Source organism: Littorina saxatilis, linkage group LG5 (assembly GCF_037325665.1).
Source record: "Littorina saxatilis isolate snail1 linkage group LG5, US_GU_Lsax_2.0, whole genome shotgun sequence".
Lineage (NCBI taxonomy): Eukaryota > Metazoa > Mollusca > Gastropoda > Littorinimorpha > Littorinidae > Littorina > Littorina saxatilis.
In genome coordinates, this window is record NC_090249.1 from 947,523 (window position 1) to 975,022 (window position 27,500).

Consider the following 27,500-nt stretch of genomic DNA (forward strand, 5'->3'; position numbering starts at 1 on the left):
AAAGCTAAGCTGATGTTGTGCTTTACACCTGCCTGTTTATACCTATGATACACTGTAAAGCTAAGCTGATGTTGTGCTTTACACCTGCCTGTTTATACCTATGATACACTGTAAAGCTAAGCTGATGTTGTGCTTTACACCTGCCTGTTTATACCTATGATACACTGTAAAGCTAAGCTGATGTTGTGCTTTACACCTGCCTGTTTATACCTATGATACACTGTAAAGCTAAGCTGATGTTGTGCTTTACACCTGCCTGTTTATAACTATGATACACTGTAAAGCTAAGCTGATGTTGTGCTTTACACCTGCCTGTTTATAACTATGATACACTGTAAAGCTAAGCTGATGTTGTGCTTTACACCTGCCTGTTTATAACTATGATACACTGTAAAGCTAAGCTGATGTTGTGCTTTACACCTGCCTGTTTATAACTATGATACACTGTAAAGCTAAGCTGATGTTGTGCTTTACACCTGCCTGTTTATACCTATGATACACTGTAAAGCTAAGCTGATGAAAACACCCATGCAAACAGCATCATTGGGTTTTTAGAAGTCTATACTGTCAACTAAAACTAGACCAGGGTAAAACACAGTTTGCAAGCAAACAAACAAGAGCAAAGATAAACTGCAAAAAAACCATCTTCTTAATGAAAAAAACAACTCTTAACTTAAATGCACTTCATGCAAACTCTTTAACATTACATGTCTCGTCTTTGATGCCCTGTAATGTACTAGTGAGCCGCTGCTAAATGTTAGCATGAAGAAACTTTCCCTTTCCAACTTGAACCCACTTCGTAGTCTCTTTCAAAATACAGGTACTGTATCATCTCTGATGCACAGTAATATGTCCTGGCCTGCATTAATGTCCGGGGTGGAAGCAAGTATGAAGAAGGGAATTTGTGCCACGGAGTGAAGTAAGTGTCAGATTGTTACATTGATAAGTACAACAGTATCTTGATAAGAGGACAGCCCTGTAACAAAGCAAAAGTACAACAGTATCTTGATAAGAGGACAGCCCTGTAACAAAGCAAAAGTACATGCCCTTAAATTTCAGGTGTCCTTTAAGACATGTATCAGGCCAGGGACTCTCCTCACAGCAACAAAAGAGGAAACGCTCCTCCCTTCAGGGGGTCCAGGGTCACAATTATCTGCACTATAGTGGTTACAAGCATCTTCTAACGAATACTGAGAGGAAAGTATTTGCGAGATTATTATAACATGTGTGTGTGTGCTATATATGCAAACAATGGCTGGCCAAGATAACGGCTGTGTAGATCCATGGCACAAATTGCAATACTGACAATTTATGAAGTCATGTGATAACAGAAGTTTCTATATGCACAGAATTTCAATCTCAAGATCAGTATACATCACCATGGTAACTGCGCTATTCAGCCACCAGACCAGGGCCACTAAGGTGGGAGATAATATCACAAAGTTTCTGAATGTCACTACTCATTGGCAGGAGTTACCGTTTGAATCATCTCTTTTTACTCCAGAGAAACATCCGTTCTAAGCCACTCCCATTGAACACATCATCAGCTTCTGAACGCACTGGGACCCAATAATATACCAACACTTGTGGAAATAGTCACATTCTGCACTGCAATCTGAAATGGATAAGACTGCTAACGTTCCAAATCAACAATCAGAAACCAAGAAAGGTTCATTTTGTGGCATGTTTAACTCGGGACAAAACACATTCACAAGAACCATGACCTAAGAGACACAACAGAAGAAAATTGATAAGAAATGATGCTGTGACTTCAATGACCATCTTGGGGACATTCCGAGATAAATCACAGCATCATTTCTTAATTTGTTTCTATTGTGTTTCTTGTTTGTCCACAAATAAGTTCGGTCAACAGTTCTTGTGATTGTGTTGTTTTGTCCTGAATTAATCACTCCCAAAATTTAACCTTACTTGGTTTATTGATTTTGGACAGCACCAATTATCCCAATGATTGGTAAGGCAATATCCAGATTAAGCCCTGTGCGAGCTTCATCATCACACTGTGAATGAATCTCATAATTTTCACTCTACTTTCAGTATGTGATGTCACTTCCACTGGGCTTTATCTGGAGTATGCCCATCGGAAATAAGCAAAGGAAGCTATTCAATTTTGTTCTTTCTTTATTTGGTGTTTAATGTCGTTTTCAACCACGAAGGTTATATCGCGACGGGGGAAGGGGGGAGATGGGATAGAGCCACTTGTTTCTTGTTCACAAAAGTTCAATTTTGTTTTTGTTCTGCAGAATTATTAAGTATTTACAAAGATTAGACCCTGAAAGAGTCTTAATAGTACCTAGATTTTTACTAGACTCTAAAAGAGTCCAAGTACCTAACTGAAAATCTGAGCACTGATACATTTTCACCTCCGAGCTGTTGTCAGTGTGCATCTTGAAAGAGTTTTGTGCAACTTGTACCTAGTTTTCCCATATGCTGTGACACACATAACAAGCTGCTGATGCACAGTAAAATGTCCTGGCCTGCATTAACGTCCCCGGTGGAAGCAAGTATGAAGCAAGTTTGTGCTGAAATGAATACCCAACAACGTTCCATACGAAAGCTAAACCTCTGACTAAAAATTGGCGATTATTGTGCTCACGCGGTCCCAGTAGAAGCATTAAGATTTTATTGAGCAACACATAACAAAAGTGCATTGAAAACAACAAGCTGAACAGTGACTCTTGCAATGTTTGACTTCGGCCGGTAAGAACAGAATGCCCAGACTGGTCAGACCATAAATGCACATCGGCAGTGTTGTAGTTGCCCTGCAAAATCTGACTTGTGTGCATTGACGATCAATGGTGTGTGGTGTTTTTTTCTATGGGCGCGCATGTGTGTTTGTGTGTATACAAGCATGTGTGTGTGTGTGTGTGTGTGTGTGTGTGTGTGTGTGTGTGTGTGTGTGTGTAGTGTGTGTGTGTGTGTGTGTGTGTGTGTGAATGTGTTTGTACATGCGTACCATATCGTATGACTCTTGGACTAGATGGGTATAATTTCTGGCATAGGATTTGTTTTTAACTGGTAATATTCTTCTGTGTAGGTCATAAACTAGCAGTGATGCACAAAATGCCCCACTAGATTTGTAAACATTCATTACCCAGCATGTGCAAGTTTATTTTTAATCTGTGTTCAATTGTATTGCATCAACTTGTTGCTACTGCAAAGCATTTCTTCAAAATGACTCACTGTCCAAACATTTGCAGTAAGCAAAACAAAACAAAACATATTTATAACTAGATGTAAACAACAACTATCTTAACAGCAACAACAAAATTAAGCCATCATGTGTGGCACAACTTAAAAACTTCATCTTTCAAATGTCCCAATGGCATGACCCATGCAACGGCCACAACGGCCACAGTCGCCTGGATGGGTGTGTGAAATTAAAAAGATTGACAAAGATCTGCTCTACAGAAAATCTTTCTTTCTTTCTTTATTTGGTGTTTAACGTCGTTTTCAACCACGAAGGTTATATCGCGACGAGGGAAAGGGGGGAGATGGGATAGGGGAAAGGGGGGGGGGATGATGGGATAGAGCCACTTGTCAATTGTTTCTTGTTCACAAAAGCACTAATCAAAAAATTGCTCCAGGGGCTTGCAACGTAGTACAATATATGACCTTACTGGGAGAATGCAAGTTTCCAGTACAAAGGACTAAACATTCTACAGAAAATGGCTTCAACGGAATATAAACATGCAACACATCTAGCATGTTTCACCAGACTGCAGACACTATCCATTTATACAAATACACATAAAGCAGATAATCTGCACATCACACATCCAAAAACATCATTGGGCAAAATTAAAACAAACCAAAAGCAGAATGACAGCTCTTTGTCAAAACGCCATGTGTCACAATTTCATAATGTGAGGTTGACGTACGTATCACATGTGACTGCACTTGGTGTATAATCTCCTCGTCAGAGACGTTCACTCCACATCTCACAACCATACAAAGTCATCATCATCGGTGGCGTTTTTGTCATCGTCGTCGTCACCATATCTGTGGGTGCTGAGCATGCTTTTGTCATTGGTTTAAGATAAAGTCTTTCTTTTCTTTCTTTCTTTATTTTAAGATAAAGTACAATCTCATTGCATGATAACCACTGGAAAGTGGTCTTGTCATCATTCATCAATTCCAAGGCACATAGATTTTTCTTCAAATAAATGCAATCAAACTTTCCAAGTCTTCTGCTACGGATGACTGGTGCAGTTTGCACGTTGCTTATAGCCTCTCTAACTGTCCCTCCTTTCTTGGCTTTTACTTATAGCCTCTCTAACTGTCCCTCCTTTCTTGGCTTTTACTTATAGCCTCTCTAACTGTCCCTCCTTTCTTGGCTTTTACTTATAGCCTCTCTAACTGTCCCTCCTTTCTTGGCTTTTACTTATAGCCTCTCTAACTGTCCCTCCTTTCTTGGCTTTTACTTATAGCCTCTCTAACTGTCCCTCCTTTCTTGGCTTTTACTTTGTCATTTTCTTTCTTTTTGCTTTCATCCCTTTCCTTCTTGAACAGCAAAAATCAAACAAGTTACTAATGCTTTCTTTTATAGGTTGAGTCCGCTTAATCACTGAAAAGATGGGCTGAATCAAACACCTTCAAGATGGACTGAATCAAACACCTTCAAGATGGACTGAATCAAACACCTTCAGGATGGGCTGAATCAAACACCTTCAAGATGGGCTGAATCAAACACCTTCAAGATGGGCTGAATCAAACACCTTCAGCCCTCGAGTGTTGACACGGACCACAGTGGTACCTGCAATGTGTACGGCCCTCAGAAGAGACTCCTCCTCCCAGGAAAGGATACTCTCTATAGCCCCTTTATATAACATCTTGACCAAAACTCTCCCAGTCATAACAGAAAGAAATCATTTCTTACATCGGAAATTCCTGATTTGAATTTTCATCCTTGCCAAAGGCAAAGCCACCATTTCACTGCTCAATCTCACAGTCTCACTATCATGTCATCAGCATCTGGTCCATCAGTCATCTTTTTCTTTTCCTGCAATAAGGCCAGTGACTCTGTGCTTTCCAACAGAAGAGTGACTCTGTGCTTTCGAACAGAAGAGTGACTCTGTGCTTTCCAACAGAAGAGTGACTCTGTGCTTTCCAACAGAGGAATACATGAAAACTGCTTGCCTTCTCTTGATTCATCACTATCCAGTTCCTTTTCCGTGGGTTTATGCAAGGTATGAAAACTCTGCCTGGATCCACACATACCATAGGAACATACCACTGAGCTTTCTTGATTTAGGCTTTTATTCCTCCAGCGGATTTCTGCCAGAAAGCTTTTGGACGAGTTTAAACTCAAAGAAAACCTACTGAGTTTTTTTTTCTCCATTGGGCCAAAATTCAAGCTCTTGGAATAGACACCGGCACCCACCCCTTTTTCCCCCTATACAGTATTACTCTTTCATCTTTTCGTGAGTCCTAACCTAGTTTATTTAATTGCTTGTGTCTTCAGCATACCTCGAAATCTCACCAGGAACAAATAAGTCAGACTAGCTTAACAGCCCCCCCCCCCCCCCCAAAAGGTGCCCTCTTGAATATTGTGAAGAACAACCATACTGGCCATGGGTGTAAATCAAAGCAGGCGTTCAGGTCAGCCTGACCTTTAAATAATTGGTAATTCACACGGTAATAACTGCGTCGTGGTTGAGCGGTAATCACAGGGGGCCAAGATCACAGTGAGAGAAAATTGTCTGCGCATCACACCAAGGTCGATGCGGGGCACTCCAAGGTCATGAGAAGTCGGCAAAACTGTCCATGCTGTCTTGTCGGATGGGTGCCATGTGAGGGACCTCATCGTCCACAATGCCCAGAAAGCTGTACGGCCCTTCCAGCAACTGGCAAGTGAAATAAACAAGACTTGTTAACAGAGAGAGAGAGAGAGAGAGAGAGAGAGAGAGAGAGAGAGAGAGAGAGAGAGAGAGAGAGAGAGAGAGAGAGAGAGAGAGAGAGAGAGAGAGAGAGAGAGAGAGAGAGAGAGAGAGAGAGAGAGAGAGAGAAAGAGACAGAGACAGAGACAGAGAGAGACAGAGAGAGAGACAGAGAAATAGAGACAGAGAGAGAGAGAGATTTAAATAGAGACAGGGATTTCAATAGATAGATAGGTTTTAATAATGAGCGATCAAATCAAATCACATTTTTATTTACAAGGGTTGTGGCATAAGCATACAAACAAGTGCTTTTTCAACCAGCCCTCGCAAGATAAGGGATTGCTCTAATCACATATATACACCGACATTCCAACAGGACAAAAGAAGAACTTTTTTTCTCCATAGGAATGTGCACAAAACTGGGAGGTGCCAGACCAGGAGAAACAAAAAGATCTTTGTATACCTTTGTAATGTCGATCTCATCAAAGAGCTCTTGTATGAAACGACGAGCGTTCAGTCGGAATGAGAGAGAAGAGATGATAGCACACACTTCGGAGAAGAAGCAAACATCTTTGAAGGTGGACGGAAATTTCTGCTTCAGGCTGAAAATCAAAAACAACAATACAATGTTATAAAATAAAACGCCAAAATCGAAATGCCAAACAAACAGACAACAGCTAACATAAACAAGAAGGGCAAAGCCCATACGACTCACATGCTTGACCTCAAATAACTGAACCTAGCAATGACATCATACACTAAGAACTGCTTTACACATTTTTCCTACCAAAATACATGTGACCTTGACCCAAGGTCAAGGTCATCCAAGGTCATGCAACACAAAGCTGTTAATTCAAGACATAGGAAGTACAATGGTGCTTATTGGCCCTTTCTACCATGAGATATGGTCACTTTTAGTGGTTCACTACCTTATTTTGGTCACATTTCATAAGGGTCAAAGTGACCTTGACCTTGATCATATGTGACCAAATGTGTCTCATGATGAAAGCATAACATGTGCCCCACATAATTTTTAAGTTTGAAACAGTTATCTTCCATAGTTCAGGGTCAAGGTCACTTCAAAATATGTATACAATCCAACTTTGAAGAGCTCCTGTGACCTTGACCTTGAAGCAAGGTAAACCAAACTGGTATCAAAAGATGGGGCTTACTTTGCCCTATATATCATATATAGGTGAGGTATTCAATCTCAAAAACTTCAGAGAAAATGGGGAAAATGTGAAAAATAGCTGTTTTTTAGACAACATTTATGGCCCCTGCGACCTTGACCTTGAAGCAAGGTCAAGATGCTATGTATGTTTTTTGGGGCCTTGTCATCATACACCATCTTGCCAAATTTGGTACTGATAGACTGAATAGTATCCAAGAAATATCCAACGTTAAAGTTTTCCGGACGGCCGGACGGCCGGACGGCCGGACGGACGGACGGACGGACGGACGACTCGGGTGAGTACATAGACTCACTTTTGCTTCGCATGTGAGTCAAAAAGACATTGTAATAAGAGCTTTCATCTGCAAGCAAATTTCCAGACAGCTCAGACAGTGGCTGTGTGTTGGAGGAGTAAATATTTGAGTGAAAAGTATACAGAAAGTGCTCTATGATGCGGTCTGTGTCAACCACACTAGGACTAAGTTTGTGTAAGTTCACAGATGCTACTTTCTTTCTTTATCCCAGCGAAGCTGGAGGTATCCCACGAACGCATTTTCATACCGATAATACATGATAAAGAAGGATTCTTTGTGCCCGGCTACGTGCTACAGTTGGAGATGGAAGTTCACCAAAAGTTGGGACCATACTAACAAAAATACGGTGGGTGCAATAGTCGCCCCCATTTTTTCAGCAAACGCCACCCAAGGCCGCTTTGGACGGGTAGAAATTCTGTACTTTCCAAGTCTATTTGTGTGTGGTTGTTCAAGACTGTGGATAAAGCTCGCGTGAGAAGATTACGTCACGGTCAAAAGTCTTTGACGTCAATTAATGCATCATGACGTCATGCCTCCCTGTTGTCTTTTTCTCTCGCGGTGTGTGTGTGTGTGTGTGTGTGTGTGTGTGTGTGTGTGTGTGTGTGTGTGTGTGTGTGTGTTCATTTTGTGCACGTGTACGTGTTAGTGTTAGTGTGTGTGCGCGCGTGCATGAGTCTGTACTCGTGTGTGTGTGTGTGTGTGTGTGTGTGTGTGTGTGTGTGTGTGTGTGTGTGTGTGTGTGTGTGTGTGTGTGTGCGTGAGTGTCTGTTTGTACAAGAGAGAGAGAAAGAGAGAGAGAGAGAGAAAGGGTGGGTGGGAGTGTGTTTGTGCGTGTGCGTAAGTGTATGTGTGTGTGTATGTGTGTTTGTTTGTAAAGGTGTGTATGTCCGTCTGTCTATATGTGCGTATGGGTGTGTGTATGAAGTGTGTGTGAGAGAGTGAGTGAGTGAGTGTGCATTTTTGTACGTGTGTAACTTGAGGTATGTGTGTGTGTGTGTGTGTGTGTGTGTGTGTGTGTGTGTGTGTGTGTGTGAGAGAGAGAGAGAGAGAGAGAGAGAGAGAGAGAGAGAGAGAGAGAGAGAGAGAGAGAGAGAGAGAGAGAGAGAGAGAGGTTTGTCTTTCGCTGGGGTATGCAGTGCCTTGGCGTTGCACATCTACTTAATTTGGTGTTTAACGTCGTTTTCAACCACGAAGGTTATATCGCGACGGGGAAAGGGGGGGAGATGGGATAGAGCCACTTGTCAATTGTTTCTTGTTCACAAAAGCACTAATCAAAAATTGCTCCAGGGACTTGCAACGTAGTACAATGTATTACCTTACTGGGAGAATGCAAGTTTCCAGTACAAAGGACTTAACATTTCTTACATACTGCTTGACTAAAATCTTACAGATGGTACTTGGACGGGACTGATATTACATACATACAGTGGAACCCCCCCTTTTCAGACCTCAACAATCTGAGAAAATCAGCTCTCTAGAAGCAGGGAGTCTTAAAATCGGGTTAAATTTACAATGGTTATGAACAGATAATGGGAGCCAACAGTATCTAAAGAGGGAGGGAGTCTTCAATCAGGGGCCTCCACTGTCCACAGCAAGCGGGCGCCTGTGTCTATCTTGCCACGGGTGCCTGTGTCTATCTTGCCACGGGTGCCTGTGTCTATCTTGCCACGGGTGCCTGTGTCTATCTTGCCACGGGCGCCTGTGTCTATCTTGCCACGGGCGCCTGTGTCTATCTTGCCACGGGCGCCTGTGTCTATCTTGCCACGGGTGCCTGTGTCTATCTTGCCACGGGCGCCTGTGTCTATCTTGCCACGGGCGCCTGTGTCTATCTTGCCACGGGCGCCTGTGTCTATCTTGCCACGGGCGCCTGTGTCTATCTTGCCACGGGCGCCTGTGTCTATCTTGCCACGGGCGCCTGTGTCTATCTTGCCACGGGCGCCTGTGTCTATCTTGCCACGGGTGCCTGTGTCTATCTTGCCACGGGCGCCTGTGTCTGTCTTGCCACGGGCGCCTGTGTCTGTCTTGCCACGGGTGCCTGTGTCTATCTTGCCACGGGTGCCTGTGTCTATCTTGCCACGGGTGCCTGTGTCTATCTTGCCACGGGTGCCTGTGTCTATCTTGCCACGGGCGCCTGTGTCTATCTGCCTGTGTCTATCTTGCCACGGGCGCCTGTGTCTATCTTGCCACGGGTGCCTGTGTCTATCTTGCCACGGGTGCCTGTGTCTATCTTGCCACGGGTGCCTGTGTCTATCTTGCCACGGGCGCCTGTGTCTATCTTGCCACGGGCGCCTGTGTCTATCTGCCTGTGTCTATCTTGCCACGGGTGCCTGTGTCTATCTTGCCACGGGTGCCTGTGTCTATCTTGCCACAGGTGCCTGTGTCTATCTTGCCACGGGCGCCTGTGTCTATCTTGCCACGGGTGCCTGTGTCTATCTTGCCACGGGCGCCTGTGTCTATCTTGCCACGGGTGCCTGTGTCTATCTTGCCACGGGTGCCTGTGTCTATCTTGCCACGGGTGCCTGTGTCTATCTTGCCACGGGTGCCCGTGTCTATCTTGCCACGGGTGCCTGTGTCTATCTTGCCACGGGTGCCTGTGTCTATCTTGCCACGGGTGCCTGTGTCTATCTTGCCACGGGTGCCTGTGTCTATCTTGCCACGGGCGCCTGTGTCTATCTTGCCACGGGTACGGGTAGGTGAAAGTCCAAGACCACTAAGTGCGCTGAACCGGCGGGCCTATAACGGACACAAGACCACTAAGTGCGCTGAACCGGTGGGCCTATAACGGACACAAGACCACTAAGTGCGCTGAACCGGTGGGCCTATAACGGACACAAGACCACTAAGTGCGCTGAACCGGTGGGCCTATGACGGACACAAGACCACTAAGTGCGCTGAACCGGTGGGCCTATAACGGACACTTGAGAACCCCAAGGCATCAGCTTAGCAAAAGTAACCAGACAAACCTTTCTGTGCATTTCCTATGCAGTCTTTTTTTGTTTCTTTCTATTTTTCTTTCCTAGTCATTCATATTTTCTTCAGTATTATCACACCCCAGTCAGAATTACCTCAACAAGCCTTGCTCGGAGCCCTTGAGGCCTACAGAGCTGGACAGGTTGGTGATGAGTCGTAGAACCTCCATGCGGATCAGACGTCTGCCTTCATCACTGTCCTCTGTCAGCTTCTTGCTCGCTGCACATAAAAGCTATCCATGAATGTTCATGATCTATCTATTTGCAGGGACAAGAGTTCAAATTTCTGACAAAAATCTGAAACATACAGACTGCTAATGTTCCCAAATCAAGAATAAAAACCACAAGATGTTTTCCATGTTTGGTTTGGTCCTGAATTTAACGTTCCAAACATGTAACCTTTTTCGTTTTTCTTTAGAATCAAAATGTTCACAGTGCAATGAAAATATGATTGAAAACAGGTTCCAGGTTATATCAAAAGTATGTAAAACAGTGCACCTATAATTTGCACAATAATATCACCACGCTCCTTTTGACTTTCTTGGTTTTGTTCTTTAACTGAGGGACTAATCACCCATTAACTTTTCTGTGTTTGTCATGATGCAATTACTTGAGAGTTATAGTTTTTTGTTTTTGTTTATGAGGAGGGGGGGGGGGGGTAGTCCATTGGATCCAACAATGACATCTGTGCTTGCACATCTCATCTGGTGTGGACTGGCAGGTGGCTGTGGAGTCCAAAAAAAGTTACAGACACGCAAAACCCTACGTTGAGAGAGAATGGCACACAGAAGTTGCTAAACCCTCCCCACCTGAATCGGAACTGTTTGTAGTGCTGCTGGTCTGACTTCCAGGTGTTGCAGATGACAGCTGCTCATTCATACTGCCGCCACGCGACCTGATGTCACGGTGACCTGTCACCATGGAATCAGCGTCTGAGTCTTTCCTCCCCACACTGTCTGCGTCTGCGTCTATGCTGGGAATCTCTGCACATAGACCAACACAACTTTTCTATGCTGGGAATCTCTGCACATAGACCAACACAACTTTTCTATGCTGGGAATCTCTGCACATAGACCAACACAACTTTCATTTTGAAGGAAAAAAATGAATTTGGATGCTACTGTGACATGGCATAATGCGTACCATGACATGGCATTCACAGCATACCTGGGTGTGATATGAATACATTTCTGTATACCTGTGTACTTATTGTCCTTGGGGAATATTCTCAATGAAATAGAGGCCGCTACTTTCTTTCTTTATTTGGTGTTTAACGTCGTTTTCAACCACGAAGGTTATATCGCGACGAGGGAAAGGGGGGAGATGGGATAGGGGAAAGGGGGGAGATGGGATAGAGCCACTTGTTAAGTGTTTCTTGTTTACAAAGGCACTAATCAAAAAATTGCTCCAGGGGCTTGCAACGTAGTACAATATATGACCTTACTGGGAGAATGCAAGTTTCCAGTACAAAGGACTAAACATTTCTTACATACTGCTTGACTAAAATCTTTACAAACATTGACTATATTCTATACAAGAACCACTTAACAAGGGTAATAAGTGAAGAATTTTATGGGTGAGAAAAGGAAAGTAAAAGGACTTTGGGGAGGCAGAAATAAAGAAACAAGAAAAAGATCCTAATTAGGTTCACGGCATCGAGAGTGATGCGACCTTCTCTCAGAAGTTAGTAGAGAAGGCTCCCCCATCCACCACCCGGGGGACGCGCCTCTACGCCAATTAGGGGGCGCGAGGTGGCTGCTACTGCTCGAGACAATTTGCAGTGAGGTTTTGCACTTAGAAACTACATCACATGAAGCAAGAGAATTTTTATTTGATAAAATCAGTGTACTTTGGCATTTTGCTTCATCCATTTTTAGGTGACCCATTTTGCCATTGATAGTGTGCAAATAACTCTTCTCATCCATTTTTAGGTGACCCATTTTGCCATTGATAGTGTGCAAATAACTATTGTCCTCCATCCCCATTCCAAACAGCAGAGCCTTTCTCACCTTCAAGACAGGTGGACGTGTCGGGCGTTTTGAAGCATCGCTGGCGACACCACGAGCACAGGAGACACTTGTCACGGCTGTGTTCAAAGGTGGGTTCCTCTCTCAGTGGTGGCACCAGGGGTGGGGCAGACGACACTCTCAGCTCTGAAACAACAAGGTATATATATTGATTGAACATTGGATTTGCCTTTGTTAAGCCATGTGACATCAGAGGCTGACTAACATTCATACATATAGGCAGCTGTCTGAGACTGAGACTAAGAAACAGTGTGTGTTTGTGTGCATTAAATAACAAGTCGCGTAAGGCGAAAATACAATATTTAGTCAAGTAGCTGTCGAACTCACAGAATGAAACTGAACGCAGCAAGACCGTATACTCGTAGCATCGTCACTCCACTGCCCGTGGCAAAGGCAGTGCCCGTGGAATTGACAAGAAGAGCGGGGTATTCGTTGCGCTGAGAAGGATAGCACGCTTTTCTGTACCTCTCTTCGTTTTAACTTTCTGAGCGTGTTTTTAATCCAAACATATCATATCTATATATTTTTGGAATCAGGAACCGACAAGGAATAAGATGAAAGTGTTTTTAAATTGATTTCGACAATTTAATTTTGATAATAATTTTTATATATTTAATTTTCAGAGCTTGTTTTTAATCCAAATATAACATATTTATATGTTTATGGAATCAGCAAATGATGGAGAAAAAGATAAACGTAAATTTGGATCGTTTTATAAATTTTTATTTTTTTTTACAATTTTCAGATTTTTAATGACCAAAGTCATTAATTAATTTTTAAGCCACCAAGCTGAAATGCAATACCGAACCCCGGGCTTCGTCGAAGATTACTTGACCAAAATTTCAACCAATTTGGTCGAAAAATGAGGGCGTGACAGTGCCGCCTCAACTTTCACGAAAAGCCGGATATGACGTCATCAAAGACATTTATCAAAAAAATGAAAAAAACTTTCGGGGATTTCATACCCAGAAACTCTCATGTCAAATTTCATCAAGATCGGTCCAGTAGTTTAGTCTGAATCGCTCTACACACACACACAGACAGACAGACAGACACACACACACACACACACATACACCACGACCCTCGTCTCGATTCCCCCCTCTACGTTAAAATATTTAGTCAAAACTTGACTAAATATAAAAATGATAATAAAATACAAAAATTCTTACTAAAAATGGATCAATACATCAAAGTTATTTGTATTTTTGACCAAAATATGACATTCGACACAGATCTTAACAGTTATTGTTTACTTAGATCGCTAGCACAGTCTTGGAGAACAAATTGATTGTCTCGATCTGTGTGAAATGACATATAATAATAATAATAATAATAAATGAGCATTTATATAGCGCAACATCATAACTTTACAATTATGCTCTTTGCGCTTGACACATTTAAAATATAAAATTTCAAAAATAAATTTTGATTTAATTAATATACTTACCAACTCACATAGAAAGCATTAACTTCAGTTAAAGTGCTAGGACACTGAACTACGCTTCACCCCAAAGGGGAAGCAACCCCCTAAAAAAGAACGGCCTTGACCTCTAACCCAAGCTATACAAGAGTCGAGGTCATACCGTCACGTGACCTATCACGCGTGACTCAACCGCCGCCATGTTGAAACCTCACTCCCACTGAAGTGATCTGTTCATTTTTAGGGAAACCCTAAGCAATAACTTCGTTTTGTGATAAGACATTGAAGCACTCTTGCATGGCAACATGGGGAAATAACTCTGAAACAAAAACCGTATGCCATATAAGGCATGGTCCTTAGCGGTTATTTCCACTACCAGTGTACTGCGCCTGCGCAGGATGTATACCGGTGAAACTCATCCCGTATTAAAACATATACCCCCTTTAAAGAATTTGCGGGGCAGGCTGGGAGGGAATTCAATATGTGAGTTGGTAAGTATATTAATTAAATCAAAATTTATTTTTGAAATTTTATATTAAATTACATATTCTTACGCAACTCACATAGAAAGCAGATTGCTAATTTAGGTGGTGGGCAAATGAACTCACAGTTAACATCTTGCAAGTATCTGGCCTGTAGCTACAATAGCTGGCAAACCGAAATTTCTGTTCTGCCGAGCACCAGATACGTCCCCAGGAAAAACATAAAAAGACATCTTCTGCAGAAGATGTCTAGTAGATGTGTGCTAAAATAGCGGGTACTTAAAATACCCCGCCGATAGAAACTCATGACTACGTCCCTGAACGTTCAATGAGCTGCATTCATGACTTATGTAAGTCTCTCAGACTTGAGAACAGGTAAAGAAGAGGCCTACACTCTGACCTCTTGAGCCCGTGCTGCCTGAAAAGGGAGGACTGACTGCGCCCCCCCCCCCCCCCTTTTCCTTGCCACCACTGTAGGCATGCCTAATCAATGTGGCAGTCCATTTAGCTAAGGTTGACTTCACTAAATCATTGCCTCTAGAAGAGGCTAATTTTGTCAAGGATTAAACAATCCGAACTCAAAAACTCCAAAACTAGGAGCAAGTCCCAAGTCGGGACTGGAGATTTGCTTTCAGCCAACCAAAGGGAGGTTCCCTTTAATCACGCTGGCTACAAAGAACCCAAGTGAAAATATTTTGCGACCTAGCTGTGTCAGTGCAACTGAAATCACATAAAGTCTTAATTCAGAGACGTGGGAGAAAAATCGGAAAGCCAGGATAGGTGGTTCGCCACCCGCATTGAACGGAGAGAAGTAGAGTTCTTTCCGTTAATATACGCCATTAGTTCCAAGCCAGTCAAAGTGACACAAAACGAAGACGCTGAACCCCTATGGAATCTCTAGACCAAATCCAGAGTTGGGGCAGAAGCCCCTGAGCGTCTCAATGATTCCCTTACAGTAGACACCCGTGTGGCTCGAGTGTAAAAACGGCGCCCTCTTGCCAGCCCAAAGGACTGGCAACCAAGATTGAATGGGCCCATAATGTGCGACCAACAGGCCGCTCAAAGTAAAATCGAGAGTATTATCCGGGAACAGGGAGACGAACATTTAGCAGAAGGTGATAGTACCGAGAGGCAAAACTTCTATCAGCGGCTTCTCCAAATTCACCAGAAGGAGTAGAAGCGCGTAGTGAGATAGGGTCCAATCCGAGTGGACATTCTTGGCCGACTGACTAGAGTCTGCCAATAAATACATAGAGCCTCTCAGAAAGGTACTTCACCGCTAAAAAGATCTCGTGGTGGTAAAAACCACATCAAAACCTCGCATGCTCGCTGTGGCAGTGATAAGGGGCGAGATGCCACCCCCTGCTTACTGAGATAAAAGACCACTGTGGTGTTGTCTGATTGAATCAACACATGTTCTCCCCTGACAAGAGGAAAGAAATCCGCAAGAGACAGAACTGCTTCGCTGGTGGAGAGAGAACCAACGGGAACGCCCTGCATGAGCAGTGGTGTGAGAATCCAAAGATTGGTTGTGTCTGTGAACCAGTCAAGAAAAGACACTAACATGTTCCAGCTCTTCATTTGATTGCTTAGAAAACGAAACCAGAGCCCTGAAGATCTGAATTAAATATATGCACGATCTATATAAGTGACCCAACAGGAAGGGCCCCAGTGCCTCCCTCAATAAAGTGGAAGTTCTAATCGCCCCTCCAGCCGCTGTGGGAAAACACAGAGGCAGAGAGAAGGGTGGCGCCGAAGTGCCAAGAGTATGCATGAAAGCATGCTATTGTTTGCCCACTGAACCCTACCGCTAAATCGCCTCGAGGAGATAAAGTGGTTGGCGGGTATTTGGCAACGTGCCATGCCGAGAAGAAGATAAAAAACCAAAGCTGAGAACGGACAGCTTAGCGCTTTTCTCTGATAAGAGAAGCCGAGGCCTGCCGTGGGCTTTTCCTTTTGCTGTGAGATTCTCTCTGTTAGAGAAGAGTCCGTGTGCAAATAAGAGGATTCGCAAAGAAGACCCTCGAGCAAGGAAGAGATTTAAGTCTCACCGACAGAACAATACTGTCGGCCGAGGCCTTTTCCCAGACGAACAGCAAAGCTAAACCCTTTGTATATGTGTCCCGACAGAACACAAAGGCATCCCGTGAGTACGAAACCGCACAAGAGAAAGAACGAATCAAAGTCTTGTACCAAGACGCGGATAATAGAAAGAAGAGCGGCCACAATCTTCCACAGCCAGGAGATCATTGTTCTTGAAAACAGACAGTTTCTCCTTGCTATGAACGTTAAGATGTATGATCGACAAGTCCGGTGCAACCGGAAGCGGTTCCGTAGTGCGAAGAAAAGAATAAACTAAGTTCTTAGGCTTGGTGTAACCTAGGACTACGGATATCGCTCAGCGAGTGAAGCGTTACTTGCGCGGGTGACGCAAGCGAAAGCAACGCCGCATCGCTGCCCACAAAGGAAGTGGTGGAAAAGGAGAATCATATGAGAAAACTTCCCCAAGTTAAAATTCTAGAGCCAGACAAGAAAGCGTCCCTGCGTGTGTAAACCGCAAGTGCGTACAACCGTGCCACGACTGACATTTGTTCGGCTGAAACCTTAGCCAAAGAGGCCAGGAGTATGGGGACGTCTTTCACGCTAGAGTCGTTTCGAAATACGAAAGGATCCGACGACACCGCGATCGACCGCGAAAGAGATCGAAGAAGTGTCTCTGAAAGAGACGCAAGTTCCAACGAGTATCTTCCCGTTTCATCCAAACCAAGTAATGCGCCTTCAGAGTAAGCACAATGTTTGTCCAAACGATAGACATCCTCTCTGAGATTAGCCGACTCCGGAGTGACCGGAAGCGGTGCACTCGGCAAAGCGTAAGTCTCAATAAGACTGTGATGACGACGGGAGAGAGCAAACTTGCGTGAATGAAACGAAGTGCTCGACTTCCGTAACTGGTCTGAGGCAAGCCATGGCTGAGCAGCATCAGGAGCCTGACCGTGTGCAGCCAGTAAAGGCACAGTATCCACAGGCAAGCTATTCTCGGAACCCGAAGTTCTAGCCAGCACCCTGGAAAGTTCGTAAGCAACAGAAGGAGACTCGCTAAAACGATATCCCTGAACTTCCATTAAAGCAGGGCGGAAATCACCCACCACTGAGGGTGGTGGTGCCGCAGAGCTTGTCATAGCTGTCACCCCTTCAGCGAAGTACTTGGCAGACACCTGAGCTGCAGTAACCATAGCTGGTTTAAGTCTGAGTGACAACTTGACATCAACTTCCTCCTCAGAAACTGAGTGAGAATCGTCGAACTCCGAATCTGCTGTGGCCGGACCGTGAAAGTCACTGTGACTAGCTGCGTCACTAAAACGATCCACCACAGGCGAGGCTGATTGCAAAACGGAAAAACCGTGCAAAGCCTGCCCGAAAGCAGCTTCCTGCCCAGAGGGAGGAAGTTGAGACTTGTTTACATTCACCGGAGACAAACCAGTCTGCCTGTGAGTACAACTGTCTCGTTGTCCGGTGTCGACCCCCCGTGAGTTCCGCTTGCTAAGAGCGATAGCCTCTGGGAAAGTCGAACTTTCACCCCCCGGCCGTGGCGGGGGGGCTACTAGTTCCGGCCCAACTTGTTGTCCGGTGTCGACCCCCCGAGTTCCGCTTGCTAAGAGCGATAGCCTCCGGGGAGTCGTACTTTCACCCCCCGGCCGTGGCGGGGGGGCTACTAGTTCCGGCCCAACTTGTTGTCCGGTGTCGACCCCCCGAGTTCCGCTTGCTAAGAGCGATAGCCTCCGGGGAGTCGTACTTTCACCCCCCGGCCGTGGCGGGGGGGCTACTAGTTCCGGCCCAACTTGAACACTTTCACCAGAGAACCTGGCTACCGGTGAACTTGACTAACCTGTAGAGCGTGAAAGCTCCTCGTATGAAGTAAACACACTCCTCTGCGTGCACGTCAGCCGAAGTGACTGTGCATGAAGGCGGAACCTCGATGCGTGACAACAAGCCGCGTCGCCCACTCCCGCCGGGAGCGAGCACAAAATCGACGAATGGCAACATGTTATACATTTGGGTCGAAAACATCTCAAAAAAAAAAGGGAAGAAAAACCATCTTTAACACAAGTATTCTTTCCCACAGTGTTTGCCTTGGCTGAAGTAACCTAAATTTAACCTGCTTCAGCACCGGCATGATTGGACTCATAGGGTCCGAAATTTAACAGACATTCTTTCTTTCTTCCTTATATAGTGTTTAAAGCCATATGTACTCGATGACTATACACACTAATTGCTTTACCCACAGCTGGAGACATGCTAAATTAAGTTCCCTGCAAGATATTGCAATTTTATTTTGATCTAGATCGTCCTATTTATCTAGATTTGCCACAGAGGTAGCGTTGACGCAAGGGAAAAACCTCCGCGTCTTTGTTGACATCCTCACTTTTTCAGAGGCTAGAACAAGCTGTAAAACAAGTATATGGTCGGCGCATGGCGACATATCGTCATTACATGGTCTTATGGTGCGTTTGACATCGATTATAGACAAACTACACTTTGTAAACACGGGAGCGCGTACATATGCCTTTAACGTCGTTTTCAACCATTCAAGGCTATTTAACAGACGTAGTAGTAAGAGAAGCTGGGTCAAGAACAGAAATGGTAGTGCCTTTGCCTTTCTCTTTATGCGAACTTAATAGGAGAAACCTCAGCAGCTACTGACTAGTCTGTGGTTTCTATTTCTCCTTGTCAGCCATTGCTGACAAAAAAACCAGTCTGAGTTATGATATTGATAAACAACAACCAGACCGAACAACGGAGAAAGAAACAAACGCAAGCAAAAGCAAACAATTAGAACGAGCTCACCCAAACTTGTGCATGAGAAGCAGGGACCTGTAGACGGGGTGAAACACTGTCCAGAAGACAGTAGGCTAAAAGCCTGCAGCGTAGTGTAAAAAGCGTCCGAACTACTTGGAGACTGAAGTGGGAGTGAGGTTTCAACATGGCGGCGGTTGAGTCACGCGTGATAGGTCACGTGACGGTATGACCTTGACTCTTGTATAGCTTGGGTTAGAGGTCAAGGCCGTTCTTTTTTAGGGGGTTGCTTCCCCTTTGGGGTGAAGCGTAGTTCAGTGTCCTAGCACTTTAACTGAAGTTAATGCTTTCTATGTGAGTTGCGTAAGAATATGTAATTTAATTAAAACACAGTTATACAAGCATTTACATCTACATTCATAGTCAGCAACGCTTAATTAAAAGCATACACCATCAAACATACATTACAAAAGATTCTTCCACTAACTAAATAATAAAAACATGAATAAAATAGGTAGTGAAAACAAGGAAATACCAGCTGAATACCCTTAATCAAACAGAACATGTTATCAACAATACTGAAAAACAGCCCTAGATGTTTATATACATTATCACATTATCACTAAAACAACAAATACACTACATGTAGCCTACTGATGGACTGAGAAAACAAAATCAGGGGTTGTATTTCTTGAAGAGGTACGTTTTAAGTGCTTGTTTGAATGCTTGGGGTGTCAGAGTGGCGGATGTGAAAGGGGAGAGAATTCCATTGTGTGGGTGCGCAGAAAGTAAAAGTGCGTTGTCCGTATGTTTTGGTTTTGGTGTGTGGTATGGTGAGGATGCGACAGTCAGAAGAGGCACAGAGTTGTCTTGCCGGAGAATAGACGGTGAGGAGTTCAGAGAAGTAAGCAGGAGACGAGCCAGAAAAGAAGTTAAAGCAGAGGGTGGACAGTTTGTAGTCAATGCGGGCTTGAATAGGTAACCAGTGCAGTGTGTGAAGAAGTGGTGTTGCGTGATCTCGTTTTCGTGCTTTCAGAATGAGGCGTGCTGCCGAGTTTTGGACTTTTTGTAGTTTATGCAGGAGGTACAGAGGACAGCCAGAGAGAAGAGAGTTGCAGTAGTCAAGTTTAGAAAGAACAAAGGCACAGACAAGAGTGTTAGTTGTTTGATAGGAGAGTGTGTGGCGAATGGTGCTGATCTTACGAAGCTCAAAATAAGCTGCTCTACAGACTAAAGATATATATGTTTGTTAAGGGTCATGTCAGATGAAAGGGTGAATCCAAGGTTTCTAGCTGATGGTGAGAAAAGAATATCGGTGTTGCCTATTTGAACAGAAACAGGTTGGGGAGAGGGAAATGTAGTGTTCTTCTTTTTGCACAGTAAGACTTCAGTCTTATCATCATTCAGCTTAAGTTTGTTATCGACCATCCAAGATTTAACATCAGTGATGCATGTCTGAATGGTCTGGATGGCGGAATGTGTCTCTGCAGGGGGACTGGGTTTATACAGCTGGGTGTCATCAGCAAAAGACTGATTTAAAACAGAATGGTTTTGAATGGGATGGGACCGAGTACTGAACCTTGAGGAACACCGAAAGAAAGTGGGGCTGGAGCAGACATCTGGCCATCGACAAGCACAGCCTGAGTCCTGCCAATGAGATAGGACTCGAGCCATGCTAGCGGTGGACCGGAGATGCCGTACAGAGTCTGAAGTCTATGGAGAAGCGTGACATGGTCAATCGTGTCGAACGCTGCAGAAAGGTCAAGTAGGGTAAGCACTGACACATCACCACCATCCAGAGCAGACAGAATGTCACTGATTACTTTAAGTAGGGCTGTTTCAGTACAGTGAGAAGGGCGATAAGCGGACTGAGAGTGCGAGATCAAATCATGGGTGTTCAAATATGACAACAGCTGCTTCAAAACAACCTTTTCAAAAACTTTGGACAAGAATGATAAATTAGATACAGGATGATAGTTCTTCAAAATATTGACATCAAGACTAGGTTTTTTGAGAAGTGGTTTGACAAGTGCAGTTTTGAAGAATTATGGAAAAACACCTGATAACAGGCTAACATTGACAATTTGAGTAAGAGTTGGCAACAACACATCAAGATTCTCAAAAAGCAGTGGTGTGGGTATGGCATCAAGTGGACAAGTTGTTGGTTTGGACTTTAGAATAATGGATCTGAGGTCTTTTTCACTGATTGGCTGAAATGATGGAAAAGAACAATGCAGATAACATATAATACGCTCAATGTGTAGTGTAAACAGGTCTGTATAATACATGTACATATGATTCACTCGACAAACTCTGCATAATCATTTTCTGTTCACATGTACTCAAATGTTAGGTGACAAAAATAATTCACACATTTTCTTCATGCATCTTCCTTCTTATCATGACAGCAATTATGTCCCAGTGTCTGATGCAGACATGTATATTGCACATAAAATTTATTTTAAACAAGATCTTCACGTGCAGTCGCAATTCTTTTTAACATAGAGGGGGAATCGAGACGAGGGTCGTGGTGTGTGTGTGTGTGTGTGTGTGTGTGTGTGTGTGTGTGTGTGTGTGTGTGTGTGTGTGTGTGTGTGTGTGTGTGTGTGTGTGTGTGTGTGTGTGTGTGTGTGTGTGTGTGTGTGTGTGTGTGTGTGTGTGTGTGTGTGTGTGTGTGTGTGTGTGTGTGTGTGTGTGTGTGTGTGTGTGTGTGTGTGTGTGTGTGTGTGTGTGTGTGTGTGTGTGTGTGTGTGTGTGTGTGTGTGTGTGTGTGTGTGTGTGTGTGTGTGTGTGTGTGTGTGTGTGTGTGTGTGTGTGTGTGTGTGTGTGTGTGTGTGTGTGTGTGTGTGTGTGTGTGTGTGTGTGTGTGTGTGTGTGTGTGTGTGTGTGTGTGTGTGTGTGTGTGTGTGTGTGTGTGTGTGTGTGTGTGTGTGTGTGTGTGTGTGTGTGTGTGTGTGTGTGTGTGTGTGTGTGTGTGTGTGTGTGTGTGTGTGTGTGTGTGTGTGTGTGTGTGTGTGTGTGTGTGTGTGTGTGTGTGTGTGTGTGTGTGTGTGTGTGTGTGTGTGTGTGTGTGTGTGTGTGTGTGTGTGTGTGTGTGTGTGTGTGTGTGTGTGTGTGTGTGTGTGTGTGTGTGTGTGTGTGTGTGTGTGTGTGTGTGTGTGTGTGTGTGTGTGTGTGTGTGTGTGTGTGTGTGTGTGTGTGTGTGTGTGTGTGTGTGTGTGTGTGTGTGTGTGTGTGTGTGTGTGTGTGTGTGTGTGTGTGTGTGTGTGTGTGTGTGTGTGTGTGTGTGTGTGTGTGTGTGTGTGTGTGTGTGTGTGTGTGTGTGTGTGTGTGTGTGTGTGTGTGTGTGTGTGTGTGTGTCTGTCTGTGCGTGTGTGTGTGTAGAGCGATTCAGACTAAACTACTGGACCGATCTTTATGAAATTTGACATGAGAGTTCCTGGGAATGATATCCCCGGAGGTTTTTTCTTTTTTTCGATAAATACCTTTGATGACGTCATATCCGGCTTTTTGTAAAAGTTGAGGCGGCACTGTCACACCCTCATTTTTCAATCAAATTGATTGAAATTTTGGCAAAGCAATCTTCGACGAAGGCCGGACTTTGGTATTGCATTTCAGCTTGGTGGATTAAAAACTAATGAATGAGTTTGGTCATTAAAAATCGGAAACTTGTAATTAAAATTATTTTTTTATTAAACGATCCAAAAATAATTTCATCTTATTCTTCGTCATTTTGTGATTCCAAAAACATATACATATGTTATATTTGGATTACAAACAAGCTCTGAAAATTAAAAATACAGCGCAGCGCGACCACTACCGCACTATTCTGCATGGCTTGTCGATTTCACTGCCTTTGCCACGAGCGGTGGACTGACGAAACGACGAGTATGTGGTCTTGGTGAAAAAAGCAGTGTGTTCAGTTTCATTCTGTGAGTTCGACAGCTTGACTAAATGTTGTTATTTCGCCTTACGTGACTTGCAAGATTGCACAAAGACTGCAGTATCTGTCACCCATACATTCTATCAGTGTTCAGTGAAAAGTATAGATACCTGAAAGTTGCTCGTCCAAAGACTCTTCAGGGCTCATCTGTTTTTGAACTGTTGATCTCGCATCCTCCCCTTCTATCACCTGAAAGAAATTGTAATATTTTGCTTGAAATGCTGATACAAAAATTATTAAAATAATGCGCAATGAGGCAGTTTGTTGAAATAAATCATGATTCCCACACCCTTGTGCAGTGCCTCTCGGACATGCACACACTCACAAACACAGACACACATATCTTTCTAATAAGTTATATTGCAAACCTCATCCATTACCGTCTCTCAGTCATATGAAGCCACACAACAGAACGCATAAAAATGTTCGCTTTAGGATGTAAAAACACTTCTCAACTCCAACATGTTGATATCATTATCAGTTATGCATTGTGAACGAGTGCAATGTGGCTGTGCTGGAGAAAAAAATCCAGGTTTTTAGTCATGTGCCTCAAATTTATAGTAAAACATGCAAAAGTTTAATCTTCTGCAAACAGAACTCCACCTCAAACATAAACATGCATTGCAACACTTATGGTGTGAAGGCCTTCCTTAACTGAGCCCAAAGTTGACTTCGATAAGACTTCGCAAAGTCTTTTCAAACAAAATTCAGTGTCAAAGCTTCTTGCAGTGAGCTTCAAGAAGTCGATTTCACGAAATTGACTTTGCCCCATTAATATCAGGCAAAACAACATTGCCCTGGGATAAACGTTTGAAGCAATAACCACATCAGGCAAAACAACATTGCCCTGGGATAAACGTTTGAAGCAATACCCACATCAGGCTAAACAACATTGCCCTGGGATAAACGTTTGAAGCAATACCCACATCCGTGTCCTAGTCCTAATATAAGTAATCGTTTGCTCTTCCGAAGCCTCAACCATCAAATGACTTCACAACTAGAAGAAACAAGAAGGGCAAAGCCCATACGACTCACATGCTTGACCTTGACCTTTACATGACCTTGACCTTCAGCTAAACCTAGCAATGACATACACTAAGAACAGCTTTACACATTTTTCCTACCAAAATACATGTGACCTTGACCCAAGGTCAAGGTCATCCAAGGTCATGCAACACAAAGCTGTTAATTCAAGACATAGGAAGTACAATGGTGCTTATTGGCTCTTTCTACCATTAGATATGGTCACTTTTAGTGGTTCACTACCTTATTTTGGTCACATTTCATAAGGGTCAAAGTGACCTTGACCATATGTGACCAAATGTGTCTCATGATGAAAGCATAACATGTGCCCCACATAATTTTTAAGTTTGAAACAGTTATCTTCCATAGTTCAGGGTCAAGGTCACTTCAAAATATGTATACAATCCAACTTTGAAGAGCTCCTGTGACCTTGACCTTGAAGCAAGGTAAACCAAACTGGTATCAAAAGATGGGGCTTACTTTGCCCTATATATCATATATAGGTGAGGTATTCAATCTCAAAAACTTCAGAGAAAATGGGAAAAATAGCTGTTTTTTAGACAACATTTATGGCCCCTGCGACCTTGACCTTGAAGCAAGGTCAAGATGCTATGTATGTTTTTTGGGGCCTTGTCATCATACACCATCTTGCCAAATTTGGTACTGATAGACTGAATAGTGTCCAAGAAATATCCAACGTTAAAGTTTTCTGGACGGCCGGCCGGCCGGCCGGACGGGGGGGACGGACGGACGGACGACTTGGGTGAGTACATAGACTCACTTTTGCTTCGCATGTGAGTCAAAAACTTCAGTCTTCTCTCACCTCAAACATCATGTTGACATCGACAGGCATGGCGAGACCAATGAAGCGGTTGTGCTGGGAGAAAGGCTTGAAGGACGTGAGACCGGTGGCGGCCAACTGCTGGCCCTGGTGCTCCATGTCTGACAGCGACACGCTGCTCACGTTGCGCCGAATGCTGCCGACCAGAGTTTCATGGAGTGTTGTGGGGAAGAACAATGCACATGAATCCTTCACAGTCAAACCCCCTTCAAGACCCCTGATTCAAGACCCCTGATTTAAGACCCCTGATTTAAGACCCCTGATTTAAGACTCTTTTAAGACCCTGTTTTCTCACATTTTTTGTTCATACCCGCAGTAAATTTACCCCGATTTAAGACTCCCTCCATTTTAAGACCCTGTTTTCTCAGATTTTCTGTTCAAATCCTCTGTAAATCCTCTCCCCCTCCACATTTTAAGACTCCCTCCATTTTAAGACCTGATTTTCTAAGATGATTTGAGGTAGTAAACAGGGGCTTTCACTGTAGTAGGAGAATTAACAAAAGAGTAGCCAGTAGGTGAGGCATGCATGGGTGGGCTTGAGGGGTTAGGAGTGGGGACTGCAGATTCTTCTGCAGGCATAAAATAGAAATTGATAAAGGAGAGAGGGCATAGACTTTTAAGAAGAGGGCTTGAGAACTCATTTGTAAAGAGAGACTGGACAAGAGAGGGAAAAGAGGAGAGAGAGGGAAAAGAGGAGAGAGAGAGAGAGAGAGAGAGAGAGAGGGAGGGAGGGAGAGAGGGGAGACAGACAAACAGAAATGAAATCATTTTGTACACTCTTCCACTTCTGCCCTCCTTTCATCCACAAGCATCAAACATTAAACTCATCATACAGCTTCATACTGCAGCCGACTTACCTCAGCCAGATATTGTTGTCGACACTGGTGTCAGACTCCACACTAATCGTTCTGGAAATGCGCGGCTCCCCTCCCTTACTCTGGTTGGTCTCAGTCCCACCGCCAGGCTCATCGTCAGCACTGTACGTACGCTTCCTTCGAATGTTCCTCAGTGTCGCATATCCCAGCACATCCCGATGCGTGGTGAAAAAAGTCGACGAGCGACTGCCGGGCAGAGAGTGATGTGAACCCAGCGAAGTGGAGGCAGACAGGCGACGAAAACTGGGGATGCGCGTCAAATTCCAGCGCTTGCGGTGCGCTGTAGACGGGTGCGCTGGCTCGGGGGCTACGCCGGTTGGGGAGGAGGCGAGGGGTGGGGCGGAGAGGGTGGGGGTGGGTCCTGACGTGGAGAGTGTGTTGAGGGAGGAGGAGGAAGGGATGGGGCTGAGGGAGGAGAGCGTGGCCGCCACGTTGGGTAGGTTTCCAGACTCGCAGGAGCTCACCCCGCTGGTAGTGGAGTCTGTGTTGAAGCTGTCCGTTCGTCCCTTGCTGCGCTGCGACCCCTCGCTGCTGCTGCGATCCTCCTTGTGACCCCCTCCTCCGCTGCTCCCGCTGCTTCCGGTGTGGCTGCCGATGCGGAAAATCGGCTCCTTGCCCCTTATGCCCATAAATTCCGGTGACGCGGGTTCTTCTTCTGAATCAGCCCTCAGACGTATCACAGGAGAGGGAGCAACCTGGCAGGTGTCTGGGCTGCCAACACTCTCACTCCCCTCGTCCCCCACCCCCTCCACTTTGATGGCGATAGCGTCAGGGTTAATCACATCCGGTGTGACTACACCAGTGGCCTGCTGAACCAGGCTGCGAGTTGGCAACGACAGCGGCAGACCTTTGCGGTGGATGTGTCGCTCCGACATGGAGCGGGACGGGAGGGACTGGTAGCGCCGGAAGTCCTGCGACTCGTTGGGGAGGGTCCTGCTTCGGGACACGCCCATGAACGTTTCGGACGTGTCGCTGGTGACAGAGGTGGTGGAGAACACCCTCCCGTCCCCGACCGTCAAGTCCAGCTTCAACACGCCGCTGTCGTTCCGCGTGATGGTCACGTCGCCGTTCTGCTCCATGCGCACCGTCTCTTCCTTGATGAAGGACAGGTGGGCAGAGCCGGCGGAAGACAAACGGCCAGCTTCGCCGTGCGCTGTGCGAAGATTGCCCAAAGTGTCTGCCATTCTGATCGCCTCCTCCACATGTTCAGGCAGCACCCCGTGCTCGTCCAGAACAGGCCAGTGTTCTTTGCGCGTGTGGCACTGCGACTCCCATCCGTACTTGGCGAGAATCTGTGCTCCGTGGCGTGTGGATGCCACAAGACCCAGCACGTAGAAAGCAGTCCTGTACACAACAAGACAACAAAGTTCACAACAAGACAACAAAGTTCACAACAAGACAACAAAGTTCACAACAAGACAACAAAGTTCACAACAAGACAACAAAGTTCACAACAAGACAACAAAGTTCACAACAAGACAACAAAGTTCACAACAAGACAACAAAGTTCACAACAAGACAACAAAGTTCACAACAAGACAACAAAGTTCACAACAAGACAACAAAGTTCACAAGACAACAAAGTTCACAACAAGCAATGTTAGTTAACATATAAACGCATGTGCATATTAACATGTACGAATGTACCCAAAAACGCACCCCTACCTAGTATGTCAATACACTTTGAAACAAGTTGTGTGAATCGTAATAAAAACATTCAGTCCAATCTGTCAGGCTTAGA

At 44.6% G+C, this 27,500-nt stretch overlaps 2 protein-coding genes and 1 long non-coding RNA gene across 3 annotated transcripts in view; 1 reads left to right on the forward strand and 2 right to left on the reverse strand.

Annotated features, from left to right (window-relative positions):
* LOC138966024 (uncharacterized) overlaps positions 1 to 2,892 on the reverse strand; it is a 5,701-nt gene extending 2,809 nt beyond the window's left edge. The window contains exon 1 of the long non-coding RNA XR_011455574.1: positions 477 to 2,892. This is a non-coding gene — a long non-coding RNA (uncharacterized lncRNA). The remainder of the gene's footprint in view (positions 1 to 476) is intronic.
* LOC138966022 (uncharacterized) overlaps positions 1 to 27,500 on the forward strand; it is a 229,867-nt gene that overhangs the window by 149,748 nt on the left and 52,619 nt on the right. The gene's annotated exons all lie outside the window — the stretch shown is intronic.
* Positions 2,917 to 27,500, reverse strand: part of LOC138966017 (rapamycin-insensitive companion of mTOR-like) — an 83,358-nt gene continuing 58,774 nt past the window's right edge. The window contains exons 28-35 of the mRNA XM_070338107.1: positions 25,742 to 27,103; positions 24,867 to 25,020; positions 23,131 to 23,209; positions 12,361 to 12,504; positions 11,161 to 11,334; positions 10,448 to 10,571; positions 6,361 to 6,499; positions 2,917 to 5,864 (exon numbers count right to left, since the gene is read on the reverse strand). Of these exons, the coding sequence (XP_070194208.1) occupies positions 5,760 to 5,864; positions 6,361 to 6,499; positions 10,448 to 10,571; positions 11,161 to 11,334; positions 12,361 to 12,504; positions 23,131 to 23,209; positions 24,867 to 25,020; positions 25,742 to 27,103 (2,281 nt within the window). The 3' untranslated portion in view covers positions 2,917 to 5,759. The remainder of the gene's footprint in view (positions 5,865 to 6,360; positions 6,500 to 10,447; positions 10,572 to 11,160; positions 11,335 to 12,360; positions 12,505 to 23,130; positions 23,210 to 24,866; positions 25,021 to 25,741; positions 27,104 to 27,500) is intronic.